The sequence below is a fragment of the Sapajus apella genome, unplaced genomic scaffold (assembly GCF_009761245.1).
Source record: "Sapajus apella isolate SASKATOON/1434 unplaced genomic scaffold, GSC_monkey_1.0 scaffold81, whole genome shotgun sequence".
NCBI classification, from domain to species: Eukaryota; Metazoa; Chordata; class Mammalia; order Primates; family Cebidae; genus Sapajus; species Sapajus apella.
This window is the reverse complement of record NW_022437021.1, coordinates 1,429,112-1,448,484: the sequence shown is the minus strand read 5'-3', so window position 1 is coordinate 1,448,484 and position 19,373 is coordinate 1,429,112. Positions and strand designations below refer to the sequence as shown.

Sequence of the window (19,373 nt, the reverse complement as noted above, 5' to 3'; positions counted from 1 at the left end):
ACTCTGAGATTCCTATTCAGAGACCATTGCTGAGTGTTGTATGTGATTCACAGTTCATGGAATCTCAGGAGTTTCTTCAGTTCCTGAAGTATATTTTAATTCTGGCTCTTCTGCCTCTTGGTACATATTCTTGCATTCTGACACACACACACACACACACACACACACACACGTATGTATATAATATATATATTATGTATACCTTACATATATATATGTATGTATAAATAATTACTGTCAGAGTAGATCTATCATGAAGTTTTATGTTCCAATATTTATAATATGCATAAAAGGTATAATATTCTCTGATATGAGCATTTATTTGAGGATTGGCTAGTGGCATTTATTACTAGCTTCAGACCGCAAAAGTTCTAGGTAAAATGGCAGCCATTTTACCTAGAACTTTTGCGGTCTAAAGCTAGTTCTCCAATGCTGTCATGTTCCTTTATAAGTCACAGAGGTAGTACAGGTATCTTTTTGCAATTTTTAAACTTTTCTTAAATATGAAGTGCAGAAACATCAAATTAGCTGTATATAGTTCCTTGTTGTCAGAAATCATAGTATCAGAATGTGAACTGTATAGCATCTAACTGATTTAGTGGAATGTTAGTGATGTTCACGCTAGTGGTGGGAGTCATGCGAAGGTGTTCTGAGAACTCTCATAACCCCTGGGAATCTTGCAGGTGATAGGATCTCTCCCTTTGAATCCATCCTTTGTCTGTCAGATTTAGCACCTGCTTAGAGCAAGTGTCATCACTGAAAGTCAACATTCAAGACAGAAGCTTTTCTCTTTTTTCCTGTTGCATTTTATCTCTAAACATTAAGAAAATTAAGCATGGGAAAACTGGATATCTACCAGCAAAAGAGTGAAGTTGGACCCCAATTTCACACTATATGCAAAAATTAACTCAAAATAGATCACAGACCTAAATATGAGAGCTAAAACTATAATACTCTTAGGAGAAAACATAGGTTTAAGTCTTTATGTCCTTGCATTGGGCAATGATTTTTTAAGATATGTTACCAAAAGCACAAGCAACCAAAGAAAAAATAGATATATTGGATTTCATTAAAATTGAAAATATTTGTACTTCAAAATACACCACAAAGAAACTAAAAGACAACTCATAGAATGGATGAAAATATTTGTAAGTCATATATTTGATAAAGGTCTAATATCCACAATTATAAACATTTCTTACAACTCAACCATTAAAAAAAAAAAACAAACCCAATTTTAAAATGGGCAAAAATTCAAATAGGCATGTTCTCCACTGAAGATATACAAATGGCCAGTAAGCACAAGAAAAAGATACTCAACATCATTAGCCATCAGAGAAACAATAATCAAAACCAAAGTGAGATATCACTTCATATTCACTGGGATACTATAATTAAAAAAAAACCAGATAATAAAAATTGAGAAGGGTGTAATGCAATTAGAGCCCTAATATACTACTAGTGGGAATGTAAAGTGGTATAGACGCTTTGGAAAATAAGTTTGCAGTTTCTCAAAAAGTTAAATATGTAATCACCTGCTATGTGACCCAGAAACTCCACTCCTAGATATGTATTCAAGATAATTGAAACTATCTGTCTATGCAAAAACGTATACAGTTATCTCTCTACACCCTGTGGTGATTGGTTCCAGGAATTCCACTGTACCCATTACTAAAATTTGGGTATGCTCAAGTCCTTTATAGAAAGTGATGTAATATTTGCATATAACCTACATACATCCTCCTGTATAAATTAAAACATCTCTGTATTATAATACTGAATACAATGTAAATGTTACATAAATTATTGTTATACTGTATTTTTTAAAATTTGTATTTTTAAATATTGTGATATTGTTTCTCTTTGAACATTTTTGATCAGCAGTTATTTGAATATGGAGGTGTGGAACTCACAGATTCAGAGGGCCAACTGGACACAAGTGTTTGTAGCAGCATTATTCATAATATCCCAAAGTGGAAACAAAAAGTCTAACAACTGATGAATAGATTCAAAGCAATATATAACCATACAATGAAATATTATCCATTAATAAAAAGGACATAACGATACATTCCACAACATTGTTGAATCTTGAAAACATTAAACTAAGTGAAAACAGCGAGACACAAAGGCTACATCTTGTATTATTCCATTTATTTGAAAGTAGGAAACATATTATTAGTGGTTGTCAAGGGCTGAGAGAGGAGGGAATGGGGAGTGACTGCCAGTAGGCACAGGATTTTTGAGAGGGTAACGAAAAGGTTGTGTAATTAGATAGTTGTGATGGTTGCACAACTTCGTGAATATACTAATAACCACTAAATTATACAGTTTAAAGAAGGATATTTCATACTGCATTAATTTTATTTTAATAAAAGAAAATTAAGGCAGCCTTGATCTTAAGTTTCTGGTCAACCACCTCTGCTGCTTCTCCTTACCTTTCATAGCCAATTTCCCATCCAGTCCTTGACATGCCAAAATTATTTTTCCATTTAAATTTTTTGCCTTTATTTTTCAAGGTAACTAGATAGTAGTTTCCTTGAGACCTACTGGGTTTTCTTTAGGTCTTCACGTGTAGGCACAAAACAGTGTCTCTCTTCCTATTTCAGGATGTAGATGCAATGATTTCAGAGGCCAAAATTCCATTCTTTATGATTCTGAAAGGAATGGAGCTCTTTTCAAAACATGGGGACAAAGCTACAGTGTTCCAGCATAGTAGATAGCTCTATGCTTTACAATAATTTATTCTTCATAGTACTAAAGATAGTACTTAAAGTTTTCATAACATTCCAAAATATTATTCAGGTTTTTCTCAAAATTTCCTTTATCTTTGAAATGAGAGGAGAGTCACTTAGAGTATGTTTATTAGAATTCCGTTCGTGATGCACTACATGTTTCTCATGCTTTTGTTTGGGAGTAAGTTTGTATAACCCTAGCTTTCTTCAGCTTTAGTAGCCAAAGTAGACCAGGCTTACATCACACTTGGAGCTTCATCTTTTTTGGATAATACAACTTTTTAAGTAGCTGGCAAAGCCACACTAACCTTATTGTGAGTGAATAGACAAAGTGTCAGTTGAACCAGAAATGGAAAGAGGAATGGGAACAGTGATTCATACAATAGAGTTGTTTTCTTCTGGTGATTGATAATGCCCAATCTAGGACAAATGGACAAAACATGAATGAATTGGGCTATGCTAGTGGTAAATTGGACATCTTTGCACCCTAAGCAGTGGCAAATAACCTTCTCAAACTTCAAGTAGCTTTATTATTTATTCTCTATTAAGACCTGATTTTTCTTTTCAGAAGAAACATTTCGACTTTTGTGCGTGCAATATGGCTTTGCTCAGCCAAGTTGACAGGACAAGGTGAAAAGAAACTCTCAGGGGGAAGTCCAACCCTAGCTCTGGGGAGATGTTGGCTCCATGGCACTTCAGGACAAGACCAGGTCAGCTTGTCAAGGATCTGTAGTTCTATTGCCCAGTCTGGAATTGTCTGCCTGACTTTTTAGTTTTATATCTAGCAAAGATTACTGAGCCAATTTCTTAGTATTTTGTATACTGAAGTCTGCTTTCTACAGCCTTCTTCTTCTCATTTTCTCCCTCATCTTTTTACCTGGCTTGTCTCATAGAACTTTATAAATGAAGTTTGAAGACATCTAGCCTGTTCAGTGGCACAAAAGCCTCTACAGTAGCCTGGGATCTGATGGCAGGGTGGGAGGCTCAGACAGGTCTGCTTAAACAATGAAGTTTCCATCTCTCCACTCTATCTAATATTTCTAAACCAGTGATACTCAACCTTTAGTGGGCATCAGAATCACCAGAGTAAGGGGTTGTAGGGAAAGTGGGGAAGGCAGACGTGGACACACTTCTTAAAACAGATTGCCAGACCCAAACCCCAGAATTTCTGACTCAGTGGGTTTGGGACGAGGACTGTGAACTCGCCACTTGGGAGACCGTGAACCGTCTCCTAAGTGGTACTGCTGCTGGTGGGGTCAGGGACCACACTTTGGGAATCTCTGCTCTAGTTTCTCATTTAGTTTTTCTTTGGTCACAATTAATCCAAACATATGAGACTTTATTGTACTGCAAAATGATATTGAATTGTTTGTTTTTCCACAGTTATTTAAAGCATTATAGCTCAGTAATTTTAAAGCTTCTATAAACCCCTTTATTTTGGAATATGTTACCAGGGTGAAAATACACTGTACGATTTTAAAATGATGCCATGTCAGCCAGAACATAAACAATTTGAATCCCACTAGCCTAGATGTGTATTAGGCTATAGCATCTAGGTTTACATAAGTACAATCTGTGATATTTGCACAATGACAAAATTGCCTAACATGCAATTCTCAGAAGGTATCCCCATCATAAAGCCACACATGACTGTACAGTGACATTTACCAAGGGCTATGGCAGCAGTATCTGGGTGTACAGTGAACAGGGCCTGAGCTATGCAGGACGGGTGGTAGGATGGCAGGAAAGGTATCACAGAGTCAGAACTGAGGAGCCAGCATGGAATCTGTAGCCTAACTAGAAGGCACGGGAACTACAATGGTATGAATCCCACAGTGTTGTCTTATTCTTTCTCCTTTGCTTAGTTTAACTTAGAGAACATCCCTAAGCAGAAGGTCTTTGCTATGAAAGGCTGCCACCTTCTGGTCATTCTTTCTGGACCTGCTAGGGCTGGGAGTGATTGTGTGGTACTTAAACTCAGAAACATAATCCTTTCATGACGTCCTGATAATCTAAATCAGGCTACTTCTCATAATTCTTTCTCATGCTTATAAAATGATCACACATGCTTGGATCTCTATGTTAGGTTTTAAGAAGTTTGCCTCAATGAGTGGGTGGTCATAATGCATTAGAGAACATGCAGGAGAACAAGGTTTTTAAAGTACAGTTTCAAAGTTTTTTAAGTACATGGCCCTGGGACTTACTTTTGCATAGAGCCAAGGCCTAATTCTGTCATTACCTTTGTGATTTTGGAAAATTTCTTAACATCACTTGAGCCTCAGTTTTCTCATCTGTAAAATTGGAATATAATATAAAATGTTAATGAGGATAAAAGAAGATGATGTATGAAAAGTGTTTGGCATATTATAAGTCCTTGGTTACTAAAACAGCAGCAAAATAGGCATAAAGAATAAAAGCATTTGATATTAATGCAGCTTCATCCATCCAAAGATTATATGGAAAGATACAGTAATCTACCAGTACCCTCTAAGAAGTGTTCTAAGGAGTTGCTTTAAAATTATAAATTATTTGAGACAGATTCACCATCAAGCCAGAAGAACCACAAGGCTATTGGCGTTCAGCTGATCAGTGCATTGGGAGACTGTCATGATGACAACTCAGCTTTTATTTCTTTTAGATGTCTTGGGTACAGTTGGGACCCTGAACTCACAAACATAGCATTAGTGAAAAACTGGTTGAAACTTTTCAATAATTATTGAGAAAAGATAAGGTTTTGTTTTAGTGGGATAAACACATTTACTCTACCTACATTTTGAAAATATAAGTTAAAAGGAAAATAAGTTAAGGAAAAGCAAAGGAACTCTCCCAAACAGGTATATTCTATTGATGTGCCCATATAAAGAAATTGGGAGTATGATTATCATTGTCAGAGATCATCTTACTAATCTTGAGGAATCTTTAATTTAGGACACTCCTAAATCTGCTTTCTCTAATTTTCTTTTTCAACTATAAACATTATTATAATCCTCAAAAAATATAAATTAAAGTAGAGCTGCTTGAGCCAAGAGCCGCTTGATATGTACCAGGCACGAAACTAAGTGCTGTACAAGCATTATCTTCATTCAGTCCTCACAACTCAATGATAGGTACCCATTTTGCAGATAAGAAACATGAGGCTTAGAGAAGTGTCACTTGTCCAAAGCTTTCCCCTACCATTCAGCTATAAGTTCAAAGCAGGGCTGTGAACCCAGTTTTGGAATGAATGCATGACAGGCCTCACCTGCTGGTTTCAGTCCGCTATGGTGGAGTATCAAATTACACTTCAGCCTCCGGTTGCCCAGCGCTTGTTGCTGGTCCCAAATGACATAGGCCTTCTGCTTTCTCATGTTAGCAAGATGTCCTGGAACTCCTGCCTGTAGGTATAGCTACCACTTAACCAGAACTGGAGCTCCCTGGGTCTCATTCAGGTGCCCAGGGAAGTCGAGGGGTTAGGGCGATCTCTCTGTGCTGGGGTGGCCTTAATTTGAAGTGAATTATTTTCCACTTCCTTGTTTATAATAAAGACTGATCTACTGGGGCCTCAGAAAGATGCTGTGTACCAGTAAGCTGCAGAGAGGCTTTGCCTCAAGCATGCCTGCGATGTCTCTTCATGTTTTCTTCTTTAGATGCTTCAAGAAAGACCCATTTCAGGCAGGAAAACATTCTTTTCTGACACAAGGAGGTTTTAAAATACTCCCTTGAATATCTTATTTTGAAACTTTGAGGCTTTTCCCTCGTTTGGTGATTTTGTTTCTGATATGTAGTATGTGCTTTCCCCATTTCTGTGTAGGAGGCTACAAGGTTTGTCACTTGTGCAAAGCTCAGCCCGGGCCCGGTGGCCTCTCTTGCATTCTGTGGCCCGGAGCTCCTAGTGAAACAGGCCCATGCGGCCCAGGCCTGCATGGAACTTGGGCTGTAGCCACATTCACCTAGACCCACAGAGACAGCCAGCCAGGCTTGTCCTCTAACCAGCATTTGTTTGTTTATTTGCTTATACCTACTTCGAGCACATCTTAGATCTCACCTCAATTGTTTTAGTAACTCATAGACAAGAAGAATTTTTGTTTTCCTACAGTGTTTGGGAAATTGTGTGTGAAAATTCCTAGCTGTGTCATGCATTCTCTCACTTATTCCTATTAATAATAATTTAAAGAAAAATAAGGCTGTGCCATCTGCTAGTAACAATTAAGAACAATAATATGCATAAAGTATACTTCTGTTGCTCCTAGAGCGCTAGAGAATGCAGGAATTTGGCTAAATGGATAGTATATCTTTTTTTCATTTTCTCTCACAGAGACACGTACACTCCATGCCTGGAAATTTTTAGAAATACAGTAGAATATGTCTAATACTAATAATATAACTGTATACTAAAATAACTATATACAGGTATTGATCGACTTACGACCTATGCAACTTACGACCATTTGACTTTATTACCACAATCGCTAGCCACGACTGCTCCGCATCTGGCAGCACAAACGTTGCCCAGCTGGGCGTAGGACAGTGCGGACCAGCTTCCGGCAGCACTACCATCTCCGCGTGCACCATTTCAACTGTTATCCCAGACTCGGTACAGCAATTTGTGTTTTGTGTCTTGGATATTTTTCATCAAACCCCTCCCAATAAACTTCTTGTACATTTCGAAGCAATGGACCCAAACATCGAACGATTTGCAAGGATTGAACGGATGGCGCACGATGTGTTTCGTCCGTATCGTGAAATTTATGAAGAAAAAAAGAAACATACAATTCAGACAAAGCTCACCATGTTTATGAAAAAACCAACTCCGGTAACCCCAACTGCTGCCTCAGATGACGACATCAACGATCCACAGCCAAGCACCAGTGGCCAATAAAATATTTCGTACATGTTTATATATTTTGATATGTTTTGCAATTGGGAAAATGTTTCCTATGGTATTTTTTACACCTGTATTTTGTAATTTTGTATGTTTTGCAAATATTAAACGAGTTATACTGGTAATGCAGTGTTTTACTTAAACCTGACGAATGTAAAAATAAGAAACAAAATGGTGTAGAGATGATACAAATGGCATAAAATGAACAAAGAAAATTATGATATATAACAATAATAAAAGAAAATTATGATAAAATATGACTTAAAGATTTTTATAACATCATTTCACAGTACTGTACATATAGCCTACTCAACTTACGACCAAATCGTGTTACGACCGGTCTGTCGGAACCAATCGTGGTCGTAAATCGAGCACTAGCTATACTAAAAACAATGTTCCAGAAGCTGTTTTAAAATATATATGTTTGTAAATTATGTACATATTACTATGTGACATATATGTGGCATATGCATTATGTGTATGCAGTACATATACATTACCCGTAACAACCATATTAGAAAGTACCTCTGTCTCCATTTTGCAGATGAGGAAGCTGAGGCTCAGAGAACTTAGTGACTTGTTCAAGATGAGATACACACAGCTGTTCAATGGTGGGGCTAGGGGCTATGTGTTTAACCACCAGATGATACTATTATACCTCCACTACTGGATGCTTCCTGCATGTCTTAGGAGGCACTTCAGATTTGTACAGCTATTCAGGGACTCACTAGTAAGAACCTTAATTAGGAGTTTTGGTTGGTAGAAAAACACTGGACCAAGACTCATAACCTTTCTTCTACCATGTATGAGTTGTATATACTTGGGCACATCTCTTAACAGAATCTCACTATCCTCACCTGTAAAATGGAGATGATAACATCTGTCGACATACTTCATAGAGGTGTTATAAAAACATGTAACATAATGGATCTAAAGACTGCTGAAAACCCTTCAAGTGCTACATAAATATTCAGAAATGTTTTTTTACGTGGTCACAGTTAGGTCTAGAATGCTCTTCTAAGGCTTTATCACTCTGAACCCAGTGCCCCCTTTCACTCATCTGTTCTGTATCAGTGTGTCTTTCAATTAAATTTATATGCTGATCTGTGTTAGTTCCTATTCTGCAGAAATGAGAAGTGTTATACTCATTCTTGAAATACAATCCCCTCACTGCTATGATAGAGAGTGTTACACCACTAAGGAACCCACTTCTCTTTTTTTCTCAAATTTAAGAAGCATTACTTTTCCTTTCTCCTTCTTGGCTAAGAAACTAGAATCCGGTATTGCAAGTGAAAGTTCCCTGAATAAATTTTAACCAAGCAGAATCGGGGATGCTCAGAATGGAAGAGGTCTCATGTAAACTGGACCAAGACTTGACTTTTCAGATAGGAAAACTGAGGGTCTTATCTGACATCACCCAACATATTATGGCCAACATGGGCCAAGAGCCCACGTGTCCTGACTTCTAGCCCAGAGCCAGTTCTGCTTCATGATCCAGCGCCTTGCACTCAGAAGCTAGGGGTATTTGCTGTTTGTTTGTTTTAGTGCTTTCTTTATATTACTGATAGCTCTTTTGCAAGGAATGTCTTCTGTTTCTAAGCATTTATTTTTTGTTACTTACAGAAGAAGACTGCATAAGCTGGGCGTGTCAAAGGTCACCCAAGTGGATTTTCTGCCAAGGGAAGTAGTGTCTTACTCAAAGGAGACCCAGACTCCTCTTGCCACACATCAGTCTGAAGGTAAACTGTGTCTTTGCTTACTTTCCATATTATCTCTGGAGAAATCACCAGGAAGTAACATCTTTCTTGTTGATTTCCTTTTACCATAAGAGGTCTTCCTTCTACCATAAGAGGATGCAAACATAGTGACACACTGAAAGCCAAAGACTCCTCTGAGTTTGAAAGCTATGGAGAAGGAACTCAGTGACACTCTTCCAAGTGACCTGGAAACTTTAAATTAGATAAACTAGTGAGGCTTTTCTCACTACGTCAGAATTGTGTGAGGAGAACAAAAATCATCAAAGAACAATATAATAGAAACAATTTTATCAATAAGCATACATTACGAATATTAAGCATACATTAAAATTCATCATTTGCATGGGTCAGCAAACTATAGCCCACCACCTGTTCCTAGAAATAACATGTTATTAGAATACAGCTACATCCAACCATTTATGTCTATGGCTACTTTCTTGCTGCAGTGGTGGTGTCAAGTAGTTGTGAAAGAGACCTTATAGCTCACAAAACCCAAAATCTTTACTTTAACCTGGTTCTTTACAGAAAACCTTTGCTGACCACTGATTTGGTTTACCAATTGAGGTGACAACACACAAGAGTTTCTGACCACAATTTAAAAGTATTTTCAGACGCAAACTCCACATAGGTGAATGGAAATCGAACTCTATACCTTCTTTGTGTATGCCAGAAAATATCTAGTGAAAAATTTAAATACAGATATCCGATAATCATAAAAATACTCTAATAAGAGAAGTTGAAGGTGATAAATACTCCCTAGAATTCAAAAATTATACCAAAGCAAGATTATGCAAAAACAGAAAAGGGAGATGTGTAGACTGAAAATAGGACAAGTAAAAAGTTTCATTGTTAGAGGCTAACGTTGTTGTTATAGCAAAGCAAATCCTCTCTTTGTTATTTTATTCTTCCATGTGATGAAGAGGATGTTGGAATTCTGGATTCCTTATAGTTATGTAGTAAATATGGACAAAAGCCATGAAGTGCAAAAATGACTAGCATTCCCCATTTAGTGATTTGCAAGAAATATATAACTTAGTGCAGTTTGGTTTGTGCAAGCTGCAGGTTTTCAGTTTTGCTTCTAAATAAATAATGCCAAAAACAAAATTAATCAGATTCCTTGAAGTCCAGGGTGCCATCAGGCCTTCTGAAAAATCATTCCTATACAAGCTGTTGTAGGGACAATTCTTTAGTAGCAGGGCCTCTATTTTCCAAGCCCAAGTGAAATGAATTTCAGAAACAAACAAGTAGCACCCTCTGGTGGTGAGCTTGTAAACCAACCACTGCAACAAAGAGACCTGTTTATTAACGTGGGTGAAAATACAAAGTTAGGGGTCGGGGATGGGAGGAGAAAGAAAAGAAAAGAAAAAGGAAATACAAAATTAGAAAAGTCTGTGAGAGTTCACCTAGTCTGTCCTTGGGCCTTCAGACAAGAACAGGAAGATCGTTAAAAAACATCCTCACCACCCAACCAAAACATTTGTTTGACTTAATTTGCTGCCAGAGGTATTTGCAGAGCTGTAGCTGGAGGCATATTTGTTTAGCCCAAAATTTGACCCATAGCATAAAGTTATACAACTGAAATAGAAGAAGGAGTGAATTATTTTTTAAAATGTATACTTAAGATATTAGAAGTGGTAAAGAAATATTTACAAGGGAAGATAAATTAAGGATGAAAAGGCATCAGCTCTAAACTTGTAAACTGGAACACATCAAAAGGAAAAGACTGTACATTCCATTTTATTACTGCAAGGAGAGCTTGGGAGCCCTCATTATGCTGTGGTCCAAGCAGCAGGAAAGGGGGAATTTATTTCTCAGCTATTGGCAGACATTCTTTCTGTTTTGTTCTCAAGATTCATCGAGCTTTTTTGTGGTGAAGGGAGTTTAGATGGTTCAAATTCTACAATACAGAACTCAAAGCTAGCTACTGTAGTTCTTGACATTTAAGCAATCCTGGATGGATTTAGACAGAAAAACCTTTCAATTCAGGTTCAGTAAACTGCCCCTCACCACAGGTGATGATGCCTTGACCCTTGGCTGCCGGCAGTTGCCCGGCCATTGAAGGTGCTGGTGCTCGCTTTCACCTGCTGTGGGGAGGTGGTTGGCAGGAGAGCTGCATGGAGCAGTGGACAGTTGGCAGTGAGGTTCTACCATGCAGCAGATGTGGGTCAGCTCCAATGTGGGGTTTGAGCCGTGGCAATGTTTTCACGACAACTGTGTCTTTCAGAGTCAGAAAACATCTACTGAATTTTATGAAACAGTGAGGCTCTTGGGTGGCTAATATTTGAAACTGTAGCAGATATAACATCCATTTTGGCTTGCTGTTGCCCATGATGGAGGAAGGCATGCTGATTATTTTTTGTCATTGTTTGACTATGGACAGTTTAATGATATTCACACTAAAGATCTCAGAGCATTGATTTGTTCTGCCACTAATGGATTATAGTGCATTAAAATTCTTACGCATTCCCATTTTACTTTTGAAAATGAAGGGGAAGGTATTTTGGATTTGCCCAAGCTTAAGCATCTTTTCTCTACTGTGCACTGTAATGAACATTCTCATCATAGTGGGTGTTAATTTTTGATCATAATGATCTGTTATGAGAAACACTTTAGAGAGTGATATAAACAAGGAAGATTTAAGAATAAAGTCTCCATGAATACTGTTCTTTCAACAAGGCTAGACCTTCCTTCTCTGCAGGGAAAGAAGCAGAATACCTTTGCCCCCAATATATTTTAAACACATAATTTTATTCCCAAGTAGCAAGAAAGGGGAAAAAATTATGGTCCTTCCCAGGTTTCCTTTCCTTTGCCTATTATGACCCCCTCTCTGGGCCGACCATGAGGTCCTGAGCTTAGGGAGCCAGTCGTCTGCTTCTTTATTTTAGTGAGTCAGTGACTGGCTTATAATAAGCACCCAAGAAATGCTGTTGAATGACATAGATAATAGTAGAGGTCTCTAGAAACATCAAATTCTCTATGCACCACCGCCCCCCCCCGGGAGAATGAGAATTTCTTAATCTGCTGGAAAGATGCAAGCCACACTGGAGGAAGGGGGAGGAAATTTCTACAACCTGGTGATAGTTGTAAAGAGTTCCCTGATCTTCCCCTCCTCTTCATGGCATCTTACAAGTGGAAGCTTTATGGCCTCATCTTGGCTATCCCCCTCCTGCAATGTCCCTCTCATACTTTGGTTTTTTACATCCAAGAAAGACCCAACTATGTGGATTTTCCAAGGTGCTGTGATAGGCTTCTGCCACCATGTATTTCCATGTCCTGTGTTTTCTTCTTGGAATGCCCTCTCTCCTGTTTACCTTCCTTCAGGAGTACCTGCAAGAGTCAGCTCCTTGGTAATTCTTCTAGTTGGCATTCCTCCTCATACTACAGGCATAGTCTGTATTTCCCCCATCACACTATGTTTAATTACTATGCATGTAGCTACCTTTCAGACTGTAATCTCCTTGAGGGTAAGGTATGTGCAAAGAACTTATCCCATGCCCAACACAGTGCCTGGCACAAAGAAGGGCCTCAATATATATGAATGGAAGAGATGAAGAATGAGATGATCTAGAACAACAAAAAAGAAGGAAGAGAAAATCCTCATTGTGTTTCATGGAGGATGGAGTATGATCTGTGCATTAGAACTGTGTTGATAATTTTTTGAGGGTTTTAAGGGAGTCATGAGAGTGAGATTCTGTGGTGAAGGGAGGTCATTTTTTTATTTCAGCCAGGCCTCTGTTTCAGCCCCAGGCTGGTGCAGGCACTAAGTAACCATCAACCTGACACAGTTATGAGAACTGAAGGAGAAAATCACTGAGTCAGCTTGGAGTGGCCCAGGATAGAGCAAAGCAGCCCTTCACGTTTGTACTGTGCCAGACATACTATTTAAACTATGTTGAGTTTGGAAGAAGTATGTAGGAAAATGGCTAGGAAAGGCTATTGTTTCACCTTTGCGTTAAATAAAAATCTTGGTAGGTTGAGGAGAATTTCTGCTTTGGCTTCCCATCCTCTCCGGTATACATTCACTACGGAAGCTGCAAATAGATGGTTGCTGTAAGGAAGCTAGAACCATCTAGCACAGCACCAACCAATAGAAACATAATGTGCCATTATTAATTTTAATAGTATATTTTATTTAACCTGATATGTTCAAAAAAATTATCTCAACATGTAATCAATATAAAAATTATCAATGAGACATGTATATTCTATTTTTATACTAAGTCTTCAAAATCTGTTTGTATTTTACACTTATATCTTATCCCAGTTCAGATACTACATTTTCATTAGAAATGCTTGAGGTATAATTACATTTCATAAAATTTACTATTAAAAAAGTAGATCTACCACTGTTATTCCAAACATATTAAAAACCTTTTCAGTAATTGAATCAAATATTGGTTTAAAAATTTTACCTTTTAATGACAGTTAAAGAAAAGTAAAAATACAGTTTCTTAGTTCCATTAGCCACATCTCAGGTGCTCAATAGTGGCACAGGGTTAGTGGCTTCTGGATGGGACAGCTCAGGTCTAGCAAGACCCATCATTTCACAAGCTCACAAGCTGAGACCCGGAAAGCCAGCCTGACCTTCACTGCCCCATGGCTGGGCAGAGGGGATTGGGTGAGAAGACCTCCCTGACTTGTAGAGATTTCCTCCAAGCAAATGACGACATCATGGATTCTCCTTTTTGTGAAATCAGCTATATTCAGGCAAGTGATAGATGTTTGAGTTGATGTACCCCAGCAGGTTAAGTTCATCAGAAAGGCAACAGTGAGAAACTTTCTGGGTTCCTTCCTCATCATCCTGAGTTTAGATTTTGGAATACTTATTTGTTTTACCCTGTCTTCATGTTGTCCAAAGGACTGCCAAAGACTGCATCTGACCTACCTGTTAGTCACTCCACCCCTGCTGCTCCCTCCTCCTCTCTCCTTCAACATGAGGTGATGAGAATCACAATTAAGATCAATTTGAGAGGCCAAGACAGGTGGATCACTTGAGGTCAGAAGTTCAAGACCAGCCTGGCCAACATGGTGAAGCCCCATCTATACTAAAAATAGAAAAATTAGCCAGGCATAGTGGTGCATGCCTGAAATCCCAGCTACTTGGGAGACTGAAGCAGGAGAATCACTTGAACCTCAAAGGCGGAGGTTGCAGTGAGCTGAGATCATGCTACTGCACTTCAGCCTGGATGACAGAGCAATACTTCATCTCAAGAAAAAGAAACTCAGCTTCAAACTGCTGTTGGGTGCATTCAAAATCTCACAACTTCGTGGCCCCAGGAACATAATTATTTGATTAACAGTAATTATTTGGTTAAATTCTTTGAATATTTTATTCCTGGTTAAACTTTGATTAAAAATGACTTCCCAGAGAAAGCCATTTTCCAGGGAATATGAGTGGGAATACTTATGTGTAAACTTAAATCTGAAATCAAGCAATTTTTACAGATATAATTTCCTTAAAAAAGCCAATCCTGAAATTCCTGAAGAGTAAGTACTTGGGTGTGGTTGGGAGAAAACAGGCTATGGTGCCATACCTTGACTCAAGCTTTTCAGCTGGCTCCCGATTACCCGGCCCTTACACTCTTTCTTTGAACTTACTGTTTAAAAGAACAGCCACATATTTTAAGGCAAGCCATGGTGGCATTGGGATACAAATTTAAAATCGCTGGTGAAGATGACACACACCAATCTTACTTTAGCTTCTGTTCCTTAGATAAGAACTGACTATTTCAGAAATATTGATGACTGCCTTATGTTGCTTTCTTGCAGTATGCCTGATATTTCCCCTTTAAGTTGTTCAAAGTGTTGATCTTCTTTCAGAACAAACCGTAGAGCCTACAGGCCCATTGTTAACAAAGTTTAGGGACTAAAGGATCTTCTCCTGGGATTTTAGGTTTTTAAAAAATGTTAATCTTGTATCATCTTGTAAAGTGTCTTGAAAGTCAAGAAAAGATGAACCGTGTAAATAATATAGATATTTCAGATATTTTGGCATTTATAGTAAAGAAGTAGCATTTTCTATTTAAAAGAAAAAAGATCATTGTTTTCCATATCTCTGAATCACCTTTTCAGGTGTGGTTAGGAGAGCTTTCCTGTTTTAATTCTGAATTTAGATTAGAGATTAAAATAAGTATTGGCTAACCCGTTAACCAGTATTGATATCTCTCAATAGACAAGCTTCATGCTAAAAGTTACGTATTTTTTAGAGGACCTAGTGATAGTGCCATTGCTGGTACAGTCAAACCTCAGTCAAACAAACTGTTTTACCTAGAATGTAATTTTCAATGAGAAAAAGGAGGGAAATAACAACTAAAAAACCAGGAGTGTAATAAAAGAGACAAAATGCAGAGCAAGACTTGGTGTCAGTTGACATTCTGTCTTATTTTCTACACCTCTGTAATCTATAGTTTTAGAGACAGGAGGAGGACATTGAAATGAGTAGCCCTAGAACACAGTGTGAATTATCATCTCAAAATAGCAATTATGTCTTGGTTATAGCACTATACTTAGGAACACTGGAAAATGAATGGTTACATCTTAGGGAGATGTTTAGACATGAATTAACCAGTTAATCAGCTAATATATCACATTTTCTAAGCAATTTTTACTTGTTTTTTTCTTTTTCTTTTCTTTTCTTTCTTTTTTTTTTTTTCTTTTTTTGAAATGGGGTCTCACTCTGCTTGCCCAGTCTGGGGTGCAATGGTGTAATCTCAGCTCACTGCAGCCTCTACTTCCTGGTTTCAGGTGCTTCTCCCACCTCAGCCTCCTAAGTATCTGGGATTACAGATGTGTGTCACCATGCCCTGCTAATTTTTTGTATTTTTTTGTAGAGATGGGGTTTCGCTATGTTGCCCAGGCTGGTCTTGAACCCCTGGACTCAAGCAATTGGACTACCTCAGCCTCCCAGCATGCTGGGATTACAGGCATGAGCCACTGCACGTGACCAGTAATCTTGATCAGTGGTTTAATGTATTTTGTATATTCATGCAGCTCAGAAACAACAAGTTTTATGTGAAATAAAAACACCATCCTTTTAAAAGTGTTATGATTGATCCTTCTCTTTAGTGTTTCATACAAGATGAAGGTATCTCAAGGAGATTCTTCCAAGATGAGTAATGCAGCTCAACTGAGGCCAAGGTCCTGAAAGTTCATGTCAAGAACACAAAAGTGATTCTGAGATTTTTTTTTCCTGCCTCCAAGTCTCACACATTGCAGGTAGATAATCCTAGCACATTTCACAAGAAATAACTAATATCCAAACTATAAAGCTGATGTCAAGTAAGTACCTGACCTGGGATTGCTTCTCTCAGGTCCATTTACAAATCCAGTCCTCTTGACCTCTCAAGGCATCCCTTCTCATGGGTTCACATCTCTGATCATGAAAACATTGATTCTATATATCACTAATGCCTGGCATAGTCCTTCGTATTTCATGTGGGAAAGGATTGATTACCTGACTTAGCTCATAGAGTAACCTTTACTGTCTGCCTGATGAGCCAGATGATGAAAGAAATAAAAGAGAGGTCAAAATATAGGAGGAAGGAGGAAATGCTCCAGATTCCGTAGTTTCAAACACTAGAAACTCAGGTTCATTTAAGCAGAAAAGAACTTAAGTGGAAGGATATTCTGCAACTCACAGAATCAACATGAAGACTGAAAAAAAGAGGCCAAGAAGACAGGCAGAAACCAAGAAAAATTAGTCATCAAAATGACAGCCAGAACCCACAACAAAATAGAAGGCTTTTAGTAAATCTGTGGCTAGTGAACCTGGGAGAAGTATGAAAAGCTGGAGGAAAAGGCCAAAATAAGCAGCTGTTCTAGTACAGGCAAGTTGATTGATGCTCCCTCTGTGATAGAAAAGTACTAAAGTGAGCAACCTGGCTGCCTCTTCTTGCAAGATATGGTCCGACATTGGGGTGGTAATTGACTTCTGTTTGGGCACCTGCTAGGCCAGCCTTAGTCAAAGCACTGAGCCCTAGTATAGCCCTTATAATGCCACCATATGCACTGAGCAAGCCTGTGTACTGCTGGACACAGGAGGATGATGGGTGTTATAGAACAGGTCAACTTTTCCACCTTCTTACTGAGTGCCTCTATCACAGTGCATAACTTTTGATGTGCACAAATGCTTTGTGCCTCTGGATCAATTTTGAAAGGTCCCTTCATATACTTTTTTCCTAAACATTTTGCTACTTGTGTCCTCTAATCATGACCGTCCAGCCAACACATGAGTTGTTGCTCATGCATCATTATAGACAGAACATTTTATCATACAATCTATTCCATGCAAAGTGGGCAGTGAGATGTTAACCAAAGTTATTTTGATCCAAGTAGAATCATAATGGTTTTCCCTCTGCACTGAATATGGAGCCTACAACCAATGGAGGTTTAGTTTGAGCAATCTATATCTAACTTATGCTAACATATTACTTATAACTTTCCATGCTCAAATATTTTCTAATTAGACAGCTAGCCACAGGATATTCCTCTTTAGGGTGAGAGAGGAGTGACGGTGCAGCAGGAGTAAGAACCCTGGGGAGTGTGAGCAAGTGTCTCATGAGTGGTGTTTGCTGTAGGCCAGTATAGAACACTTTCCTGTGCTGATGAGGTGACAGTGGATTTCCTGGCTTAATGGCTAGATGGGTCAGACAACACTTCAGTTGCATAATGCATAGTTTGTTTTGATAGTCACCTGGTGTCTAGTGGTCAAGGTTTAATCCTTACTCAGTCCCAGTAGCAAACCAAGACTTTCTCAAAAGGAGAGTAGCAATGGAATAAAGAGACCACACTATTATTCTAAAATCTAAGCACCTCTTTCGTGACTCACTTAGGGACATTTGTTTGATTTGCCATACACACTTGGGGCACCAATTATGTCAGCTGGACCATAATTTCCGTGCAGTGTAGGCATTTGAAAGTAAAAACTTTCAAACCATTGGGTAAATGGATTGAATGAGTATGTGCAAATATTGAACATGTTGCCAATAAAACCCAGAATGGCCCACTAAGCATTTTGACTCTTAATATTAGAGAAATAAAGTATTCACATATACTTTGGAGTTTACCAGATGGCTAAACTAATAAGAGACTTTCTTAAAGTAGCAGGTCTCTATATTTTGAAAGATTTTTCCCCCCATCCTCTGGCCTACATATGTCTTAACTAGGTCTTAAAGGTACCAGCTTCAGCTTCCTCTCCAGGTCCTGCTGGCATGATGCTCCACGTTGAAGGTGAGATGGCCAAGGGCTACAGGTAGAGAATCGGCTCAGCCCTGATGTGGGATGATGAAGATGCAAAGAGAAAGGAGGTAGTCCTTTGGCTGTCAAGCAAGGCTTAGTATAGAATATAGTTTGGAGGTACTCCCAGGCCTCCGTATTTTTACCTACATTCAATTGCTCATTATTCCTGATCATTGCTGTCACTTTCACATAAATCACCTAGTGACACTAGCAATTCCACAGACCTTATTCAGAAATCCACGGAATTTAAACTTTGCATTTGGCTTTGACATTTTTTTAGATACTTACCACAAGCAGAGAAAGTCCCTGGGTCTATGCCTAGAGCTAAAATATAGAGATTTGAGCCTGTCATCTATTTCTTAAAGCTATCCAGTCCCATTAGAAGTAGCCATCTCACCCTAGTGTCTTTAAATTCTTCATGCCATTCACACTGTTCAATAGCACAGACAATTTGATCCCCTAAATCCTTATTTTCAATGGACACTTGATTAAAGATCACCATAGAAGAAATATTATGTGGCTATTTGTTATAGCTGACAGATTCCCATTCCTGCACTCATGCTGAATTTTCATTTTTTTTTAACATCAGGTAGGGCAGATAACCAACACCAGCTTCCCACATGACTATTCTGATAGCAGTTTCTGTACCAATCTGAGTTCATGGTTGCTGACAATAGAAACTAACTTTGATTAAACAGAAGAAAGTTTTGTTGAGAAGATATGAGATACTTGTTAGAATTGACCAAAAAAAAAAAAAAAAAAAAAAAAAAAAAAAAAAAAAAA

At 38.3% G+C, this 19,373-nt stretch overlaps 1 protein-coding gene and 1 long non-coding RNA gene across 7 annotated transcripts in view; one reads left to right on the top strand and one right to left on the bottom strand.

The window, feature by feature from the left end:
• DYNC1I1 (dynein cytoplasmic 1 intermediate chain 1) overlaps nt 1-19,373 on the top strand; it is a 314,945-nt gene that overhangs the window by 78,384 nt on the left and 217,188 nt on the right. For all 6 annotated transcript variants that reach the window (XM_032252893.1, XM_032252891.1, XM_032252892.1 and 3 more), the window contains one exon: nt 9,220-9,335. In XM_032252893.1, the coding sequence (XP_032108784.1) occupies nt 9,220-9,335 (116 nt within the window). The remainder of the gene's footprint in view (nt 1-9,219; nt 9,336-19,373) is intronic.
• Nucleotides 9,268-19,373, bottom strand: part of LOC116533258 — a 37,358-nt gene continuing 27,252 nt past the window's right edge. Inside the window, exon 3 of the long non-coding RNA XR_004261180.1 lies at nt 9,268-9,346. This is a non-coding gene — a long non-coding RNA (uncharacterized LOC116533258). The remainder of the gene's footprint in view (nt 9,347-19,373) is intronic.